The 10,180-nt window shown below is 41.8% G+C and overlaps 1 protein-coding gene across 1 annotated transcript; it reads left to right on the top strand.

Annotated features, from left to right (window-relative positions):
• Nucleotides 1-17: 17 nt before the first annotated feature.
• On the top strand, nt 18-9,068 carry prkag3b (protein kinase, AMP-activated, gamma 3b non-catalytic subunit). The gene is made up of 12 exons (XM_056426531.1): nt 18-959; nt 1,794-1,976; nt 2,095-2,176; nt 2,651-2,709; nt 2,809-2,854; nt 2,945-2,999; nt 4,149-4,275; nt 4,733-4,898; nt 5,061-5,098; nt 5,694-5,840; nt 6,972-7,065; nt 8,175-9,068. Exons 1-12 carry the CDS (start codon nt 942-944, stop codon nt 8,204-8,206), a joined length of 1,047 nt encoding a protein of 348 aa, XP_056282506.1. The 5' UTR covers nt 18-941; the 3' UTR covers nt 8,207-9,068.
• The last annotated feature ends 1,112 nt before the right edge of the window (nt 9,069-10,180 follow it).

The raw sequence follows: 10,180 nt of genomic DNA, 5'->3' as shown, positions 1-10,180 counted from the left end.
TATGTGTGTGTGTGTATATATATTCTATCGGGGTGTCCTTTTTTTATAAAACAATTGTAGATATGAATGTATATATTAATACCTGTGATTTCCTTGGTGTCACGCCTCTTGAATACTTGCGGTCCCACTTGTATTTAATTACTTGATTATAGATGTTTTGTTGACTCAAAAGTTTTTGTTTCTGCACGACTTTTATTTAACGTTATGACTTTTAATTACCGATGACACGTTTCATGTGTTCATGCATTGTTTAGTGTGTGTTTTTCAAAAGCAGGGTATAGCTAACGTCTATAAATAGTTTGACCCGGTGACATTTGAACATCTCCCACTGGTGAAGCCTTTAAAGCTGCACGGGTCTTCTTCTTCTTTCCTCCCTCCTCTTCTTTAAACAATGAATCAAATAATTGTAGTATTTTTGTTGCAGCCTGTCACGCTCGCCGCTCTCCACACTACGTTAGCTAGTGAGGAAAAGACGACGCTGGCCCTTTAAATCCAACATCTGGAGAAACAACACGCCTGATTCGCCCTTAGAGGAGCAGCTGGACCTCCGTTGTCCCGACGACGGCCATGTTCACTTATTATTATTATTAATTATTATTATCATCAGAATAACGTAGCGCTCTTAATGACGTCATAATTTTGGGAAATGGTCAATAATGCAGAGTTTAGATGAGAGCATTGGACAGTTTCTTCTCTCTCTCTCTCTCTGAATACCTCAGGCCTCTAAGTCCAGATTTAGACCTCAGTCTTCCCCCAGTCATTCACACCCTGGTGCTGCACACCTCCTTCTCTCCTTCTCTCTCTCTCTCTCTCTCTCTCTCTCCATACCTCGCCCTTCCTCTCTGGGCCTGTCAGTCCGTCATGGTGGGAGCTGCTGACGGAGGTCCCGGTTGGGGTCTGTAGTCCGGGTTCTGGTTCCTCTCTGCTCGCCCCCCCAGACCATGGAGCCTCTTGCAGAGGTGAGACGCTTCTGCTTACTCAGCCCCCCCCCCCCCTCTCTTTTTTTCTGAGGAAATAACATTTAAATACCTTTTTATAATCCGTCTGAATTTACTAAAAAGAAAGAAACAGTGTTGAAGTGTTTGTAGCTGAAGATCTGGGACATAATTATATATGTATGTGTATATATATATTTATTTGTATTTATATATGTATGTATTTATATTTATATACCTTTATATATGTATGTATATATTTTTATATATGTATGTATATATGCATTTATATATATATATGCATGTATTTATATATATATATTTATGTATATATATATATATATACATACATATATATATACAATATATGATGACTGTTTACACCAAATTTAATAAGTAAGCAGCAGCGTCTCTTATGTGAAATGTTTTTCTGTAACGGCCCAAGTAATATTGTTTTTTAAAGTGTACCACTTTTCATTTAATTCAGTATATTAATATTTTTTTCCTTATCTTATATTTCCTTATTGTGCAATTAAAATGACTTTGTGAGAACAGAGCGCCAACACGCTGCAGCTGAATGTTTATTCGTGGACAAACTGACGGTGCATTCACTGCCACCTGACAGCTTTACTGCTCTTGTGCCCAGATCCACCAGCAGCTGTGCTCTCTCTCTCTCTCTCTCTTTCTCTCTCTCTGTCGTTACAAAGCACTTGACATTCCCCTTCGAGTCGGTTGTCACGTCCTCAACGCTCACAGATTCTTGCCCCCCTGCCAGAGGAACTCTGCAGCAACTGTGCGTGTGTGTGTGTGGAGCTGATTCGGAGCCGTCCATGTTCTCCCCCCCTCCCCCCCCCCCAGGTCCCGTTATTTGAGATGGACCAGGAGGAGGAGGAGGAGGATGCTGTGTCGGCCCCTGCTGCAGCGCCCCCTGCTGGCCCCGACCCCGACCCCTTCATCTACATGAACTTCATGAAGAGCCACTGCTGCGCCGACGCCATGCCCACCAGCTCCAAGCTGGTCATCTTCGACACCACGCTGCAGGTGCTGCGCTCTGATTGGCTCACGGGCTTTAGCGGCAGAAAGACTCACAACTGAACCACGGCTCTGGTCTGTAATGACTGAAAACCCCTGTGTGTGTGTGTGTGTGTGTGTGTGTCAGGTGAAGAAGGCGTTCTTCGCCCTGGTGGCTAACGGGGTGAGGGCCGCTCCGCTGTGGGACGCCAAGCTGAAGTGTTTTGTGGGTGAGGCCCTCTGACCTGTATTGATCAGAGTATTGATCTGAGCATTGATTGGTCGCTCATCTGGGAATACCAGCACCATTTTAGCAGTTATATATCAATATTCAAAACTTGCTTAGAAAACAAGGAGAGACACTTTTATTTATTTTGATCTTCAGCTGCCTTGGTCACGTTTGCAATTTTTTTGCCACCAATCCAAACCATTTGGAAAAATAGAGTAAAATAATTATGAAAGAGGGATTCGTGTTTAAAATCCAAATACATATTTTAAAAAAAGAATAACGACAATTCTTTTGACGTAAATTTTTATTTTATTTTAATTATGCAAACCGAAGAACATATACAAAAAATGACCATTCGTCTCCACCTATTTTCAAGAGTATTTTTTCAATAAAAGGTGCCGCCATTGACAAAGGATTAATCCATGTTTCCAATGTGTGTGTGCGTGTGTGTGCGTGTGTGTGCGTGCGTGTGCAGGTATGCTGACCATCACTGACTTCATCAACATTCTCCATCGTTACTACAAGTCTCCTCTGGTGAGCTGTAGGGGTTGAACTTGTTGTCGTAGTTTTACAAACAAATAGTCAGAAGCTTTGGAGAGAGACGTGAGCTCTCACCCGTCCGTCTGTCTGCAGGTTCAGATCTACGAGCTGGAAGAGCACAAGATCGAGACGTGGAGAGGTCTGCACGTCCTTATGAAGTCTATTTATAACAACATTACATTTGTGTTAGTTTGTGTTCATAACTAGTCTCTCTCTCTCTCTCTCTCAGAGATCTATCTCCAGTACTCCATCAACAGACTGATCAGCATCACTCCTGACTGCAGGTAAATACATCAAGGATAAAGTCACGGTACATCGTTTCACAAAAGCAATACTCGTCATAAAAATACCCACAGTCTTTTACTCCTAGACTTCTATACGATCTGACTTCTATGCAACCAGAGGAGTCGTTTACTCATCGTCTTCTATACGGTCAGACTTCTATGCAACCAGAGGAGTCGTTTACTCATCGACTTCTAATACTATCTGACTTCAATGCAACCGAAACGAGTCATTTACTCCTAGACTTCTATCCTATCTGACTTCTAAGCAACCATAGGAGTTATTTACCCATCAACTTCTATACAATCTGACTTCTATGCAACCAGAGGAGTCATTTACCCTTTGACTTATATCCGATTTGACTTCTATGCAACCAGGGGAGTCATTTACTCATCGACTTCTATACAATCTGACTTCTATGCAACCAGAGGAGTCATTTACCCTTTGACTTATTTCCGATTTGACTTCTATGCAACCAGGGGAGTCATTTACTCATCGACTTCTATACAATCTGACTTCTATGCAACCAGAGGAGTCATTTACTTCTATACCATCTGACTTCAATGCAACCAAAAGGAGTCATTTACTCCTAGACTTCTATCCGATCTGACTTCTAAGCAACCACAGGAGTTATTTACCCATCAACTTATATACAATCTGACTTCTATGCAACCAGAGGAGTCATTTACTTCTATACCATCTGACTTCAATGCAACCAAAAGGAGTCATTTACTCCTAGACTTCTATCCGATCTGACTTCTAAGCAACCAGAGGAGTTATTTACTCATCAACTTCTATACAATCTGACTTCTATGTAACCAGAGGAGTCATTCACTCATCGACTTATATCCGATCTGACTTCTATGCAACCGAAGGAGTCATTTACCCATAAACTTCTATACAATCGGACTTATATGCGACCAGAGGAATAATCTACCCTTAGACTTATAACCGAGCTGACTTCTATGCAACCAGAGGAGTCATTTACTCATCAACTTCTATACAATCTGACTCCTATGCAACCAGAGGAGTCATTTACTCATCGACTTCTATACCGTCTGACTTCTATACAACCAGAGGCGCCTCAGAAGCGAGCACCACCTCCACACGTGTCCTCATTCCAGCCTTAATGGTGAGTTTTGTCCCCTCAGTCTGTTTGACGCCATCTACTCCTTGTTGAAGAATAAGATTCACCGGCTGCCGGTCATCGACCCGGCGTCGGGGAACGTCCTCCACATCCTGACTCACAAGCGCATCCTCAAGTTCCTGCACATCTTCGTGAGACTTTATCCACTTTATCGTATTTATTAACGTTTCCTTCTGGTTGCTATGCAACAAGCATCTCTGTCGGTCGTTCAAAAAGGTCCTAGAAATAAGAAAGAATTAGTAGTCATGCGTCATCCTTAGAAAGTAATTGGATTTCACAATAAAAGTTGGAATGGGTGGATTGATGGATGGAACAAAAGTTGTCTTTTATTCTGAAAATAAATAAATATATATAAATATGTGATCATAAAAAGTCAAAAAAAAGAAGCTCAAAGTCAAATTTACTGTCACTTGATGTGAAAGTAAGTTTATTGTAGTGATGATAATAATCGTAATAATACTAATAAAGTACATTTAGACATAAATTAAGAACTATAAAAAAAATATAAAAAACTTCAAGCCTGTATTATAGCAGCAGACATGATGATGTATGATTTCTATGAAACAATAATATAAATATCCCCTCCAGGGATCCACGATTCCTAAACCCAGGTTCCTCCAGAAGCGCATCAACGAGGCAGGGATCGGCACCTTCAAACAGATCGCCACGGTCCAGGAGTCGGCGTCCGTCTTCGACGCTCTGACCGTCTTCGTCGCGCGGCGAGTGTCCGCTCTGCCCGTCGTCGACGAGAGAGGTGTGTGACGTCACACCGGGCATTCGCTTTGTCAAGGAGCCTTTGGATCCATTTTTATTACCGTTGTTAACTCTCAACGTGTGCTTTATCAACTGCCAGTAAAACAGATGTTGTTTCATGCATAGTGTGTGTGTGTGTGTGTGTGTGTGTGTGTCTCTGTAGGGAAAGTCGTGGCACTGTACTCCAGGTTTGATGTCATCGTAAGTTAGTTTCACACGTCCTGTTTCCCACTCTGCTAAGAAAATACCACATTTTTTATCGTGATTATGACCCGTAAAACAATTTAAAATATAGTGGGCATAATTAATTAGTACGATTTCGGAAAAAACTTAACACAAATTTAAAAAGAACATAGATTAATGAGCTCATTTTAGGAAGAATTACCAGTGAAAGAACAGTGTTGTACCTTTGTACATATATTTACATATATATATATATTTATTTATATATTTACATATATACATATTTATATTTATTTATATATTGACATATGCATTTAATTATATGTATATATATTTTTGTATTTATTTATAAATATTTTTATTTTTATATTGACATATATAATTATATATATATTTTTTACTTTTTTAAAATTTATAAATATATATATGTATAATAAAAATAATAATAATTTAGACTTCTATAGCGCTTTTCTAAGTACACAAAGACGCTATATTTATGTATATATATCTATGTATATATATTTATGTATAAATATATATATATAGAAATATATATGCTGGTATTGCAGCACAATATTATTTTAACGTTTTCTTCCCCCTTTCCATCCTTCAGAATTTAGCGGCCCAGAAAAACTACAACAACCTGAACATGACGATGCGGGAGGCCGTTTCCTCCCGAGCCTACTGCATGGAGGGGGTCCTCAAGTGTTACCCCTACGAAACTCTGGAGACCATCATCGACCGCATTGCCAAGGCGGAGGTACCGCACACAGCATATTAAATCCAGAATGAATAACGTTCAACGTATTCCATCGCGTATTACTTCGCGTATTACTTCACGTATTACATCGCGAGTTATTTTCCGTGTGGATCCCACTGAACGCTCATCCTCAGCGGTCGGTTTTAGGTCTGGATGCTCACGCTTTAAAGATAGTAACACGTTAATTAAATGAAATTTAAATAAAGGGAAAATGAGAGAAATTTATATTTTTTCTTTGGAAGTCACTAGCTAACGGTGGTTTCTTATGATTGGTGAGGTTAGCCTCCAAACATCACTGAGTTTGAGGTGAGTCTTCAAAAAATACTTAAACATTTTACAGTAAGGTTTCTCTATCCTATATCTTTCCTCCGGGACACCGACACCCGCTAACATGATTTTGTCTTTGTGGTCAAAGCATTTGACAATTTTGTGTTTTCCATGAAAACTCACACTTTTATTTATCAAATTAATTGCAAAATGAATATAAAATATATTCAAGACATTGACGAGGTTATAAATAATTATTTTCATTGTAAATATAAATGTAGTTCTTCTTGTGGCTCAAAGGAAGGCCGGTTTTATAGCTTCTCTCACCAGCATAACTGTTTTCAGCTGCGCTCACATAAAAAGGGTTTTCAAGGGTTTTCTACCCCTCCTTTAGTCTTCTAAGGCGATAACACAATGTACCACTAGAACACTGGAGATGGGCCTCTATACACCTCTGTAGAGACTTCATTAAACACCAGAGAATAGTCATTTACACATTAACTATGTAGAGAGAGTATATATGATTAATTTAATGTTATCTTCAATGAAAAAAAAGTGCTTTGAAAAATAAGGACATAAGTAGCCCCAAACTTTTGAACGGTAGTGTATATATATATATATATATATATTTTTTTTAAGTAACCTACACAACATGTTCGTGACCTTTAGCTGTTTTTTTTGCACTTAAAATTTTTATACATTTAATCCTGGTGAACATCAGGTCTAAGACTGTCTAATACCACGGTGAGCCTTTCCCAGTTTCTCCTTCTCACCTGATATGATACAAGTCCATACTGTCGATGTCTTCATTGGCTGTTGGGAGCGTTTGGGTCGAGCGTTGTGAAACGTTGGTTTCCCCTCCAGGTGCATCGCTTGGTTTTGGTGGACGGCGACGACGTGGTGAGAGGCATCGTGTCTCTGTCCGACCTCCTCCAGGCCTTGGTGCTCACTCCTGCAGGTATTGACGCTCTGTCCTCCTGACTCCAGCCCTTCCATTCACCTCCTTCTCCTTCTTCCTTCCGGCGATCTATCGAACTCCACCTTGACTTTTCTCCCTCCTGAAGACGAGGTGGCTCTTTTTCCACTCGACGGCGAGGAAATACGGCCAACGTTCCTCCCTCGCTCAGTCTCCCGATCCTTTTCAAGGACACTCCCCGAGATGAAGTGTCCTCATTGGACGAGACGAAAGATCGACCTTTGGAATATTGTACTAACCCTTTTGCTTTGAATCATTCAACCATCTCGTCTGAAACCTCATTGAGAACTAGCCTCTTTACACCCCCCCCCCCCATCTTCTGAAACCACCAGCGGCTCTAAGCCGACTCTTCCCAGGTAGGAGGCCCAACCCGAGCTGCCGATTGGCTGCCCCGTCTGAGCTTTGCATCTTAACGTTTTCCTTTGAATTACGGATTTTTGTTGTTGTAGATTCTCCAAATGGATCACATGAGGAGGAATTGGTACCCCAGGACTTAAAATATCATGATTATTACTATTATTACTATACCTCCATCAAGGTGTCACATTGTTATGGTGTACCATTCCCACCCATCTCTGCTTTGAGAATCTGTTAACATCTGGGGGGGGGGGCAGATGTGTCTGTGCTCATACAACTGATTTGATGGCACAATCACATTCAGATTCTATTATAACATTTGAGTGGTTTGTGATTTTGCCTGTTCGGAAAACAAGCTTTTTTGATGTATTTTTGCTTGATCGTCCGAAAATTGGAAATTTCCACTGAGAAATTGGTCTTGAATGCAGAATAAGAGTTTGCCTGGTTTTTTTCAAAGAATTCTAGTTTTCTTTTCGAGGGAATCTTTAAGACTTCATTTCCATTTTATCCATTAAAAACTGGGCAAACTCCGTGAGGACGACGTGCTCTGACTGCTTAACTCGCTCGTCTTCTCTCCGTAAATATTGAATCGATTATAAATTCGGTGCGTTTTCTTTTTTTATAAAACGGTATATGAGTGTGTTTTATAGCCATAGTTTTCCGCCACAAAAGTGTAAGAATTCAAACTCAACAAAGATGAAAACATCTTCCTCTCATTTTTTGGTCTTTTCCAGATATTTACGAGGGATCGTGCGGTGGAGAATGAAGATGGATCGCCATCGACGAGACGATGACGTCTGAAAAGTGGCGGCTGGTTTTTCAATCGCGGTCCGGGAGACGAATAAATGGAACGAGAAAGTGAAAATCGACCTCCACTGATGTGCCCTTGGGCAAGGCACTTCAAACACCAAGTAGAAGACTGGTGGTGCTGGGAAGCTACCAGTGTGGAACTACATCACCGGTCATGGCTTCAAACTGGTGAACCACACCCAGAGACTTCATACACCCAGACTTTATATACCTTTGGTGAACGCGTTATATATATTTTTGTTTTGTTGTTGTTTGCACGTTCTTATCACGACCCATGTTCCCATGTCTTGTGACCCAGGCACCTCTAGAACCGCGGGAGTCACGTGACTCGGTAGAAAGAGCATCAGAGGCGGCGTAGAGAAGGTCTGGGTATTTTATATTTATTTTCAAGAGTGTTTTTCCGCCAAGTCCCGCCCCTACTGTGCTGTGATTGGATAATACTCCTCTGATGCGTGCGTTACAGAATATGATCAAAAACAAAGCTGAGACTCAAGTTTTCTGAGCCAATCACAGCACAGTAGCCAATCGCAGCACAATAGCCAATCACAACACAGTAGCCAATCGCAACACAGTAGCCAATCGCAGCACAGTAGCCAATCACAGCACAGTAGCCAATCACAGCACAGTAGCCAATCACAACACAGTAGCCAATCACAGCACAGTAGCCAATCACAGCACAGTAGGGGCGGGGCTAGACGGAGCACTCTTGGGAAGGGAAAAATAAATAAATGGTAAAGATGTTTAATGTGTGTATTTGACTTTCTGGTCATAATAAATGTTGCTGTCGTTCACACAACGATGTAATGACGACACCTTTATTACCGTGTTGTTATTGGACCGCAGCCTCGTATCGACCGGTGCACGACCTGAACTTGAATGTTCTCCACTCTATTAAAGCTAAACGACCTAAAGCGTCTCTGAATCATATATTTATCGTAGTTATCACGACACTTGAAGGCAACACGTTGTGTTTATTTATTCATCTCCATCGAATGTTTACTGTTAAATTGTGTTTTTCCAGATGTTGTAATGCTCATGTGGTCCAGCGGGTACGTTGAGCTGCATGAAGTCCACTCAGGTGATCATCCAGCTGATGAGCGGCTCTGTTTACCAGGGGAGGATTTGTTAACTCTCACACACTCACATCCTGGTTCCCACACACACACACACACACACACACACACACACACACACACACACACACACACACACTAGGTAAGTAGCTCAGATGACAAGGAAAGATTTTCTTTTTCCTATGAATCTCTTTAGGCAGCGAATCTCCTGGTTTATGTTTATAAAACTTGTGGTTTGGTTTAAACCTCTTCAACAAGCTGAACCATACACACAAAACAATAAAAGAAGACGAGTCTCTTTCCAGCAGGTGATAAAGTCAAAAGCTGCTCTCGCTCCCTCTGCTTTACGACTTCATCCTCTGAGCACACAGCCCAACCGCCAATCACCGGCGTGCCCCGCTTCCACCATCGCCTCTGACTTTGCCTCCGAGTAAACGCGCGCAGGTCGGGTCCGACGCGCCGGCTCCTCACCGCAGACATGGACCCCCGGCTCAGGTAGGAGGCCCCTCGGGACCTTTTGATTGTCGGTGTGACGTCGAGTCGACGGGCTCCTCCGGTCGGCCGACCGTTTTGAGAAATCGGTCCCTCTGCGCTCGCCTCTGTAGTCCTATTGGTCTCGTTGTAGTTTCTCTGAGCTCGTTTTGAGTCTCGGTACACGTCGGCCTCCTTTGGGTTCGGTAATTCCTCCGTGTGCCGACGTCACGGCGTGACCACAACCCCAAGGCGTCTTTATTCTAAGGCTCCGCGTTCTTTTGTTTCCGATGTGCTCCACCCAATGGAGGCGCAGGACGCCTCCGTCCATCGGTGTCTACGGTGGATGGAGTCCAGATGTCCTAAAAAAATCTTAATCAATTGTT

The sequence above is a fragment of the Pseudoliparis swirei genome, chromosome 2 (genome assembly GCF_029220125.1).
Source record: "Pseudoliparis swirei isolate HS2019 ecotype Mariana Trench chromosome 2, NWPU_hadal_v1, whole genome shotgun sequence".
Classification (NCBI taxonomy): Eukaryota; Metazoa; Chordata; class Actinopteri; order Perciformes; family Liparidae; genus Pseudoliparis; species Pseudoliparis swirei.
Note: the sequence above shows the minus strand (reverse complement) of the source record. Positions and strands in the feature narration are given on the sequence as shown.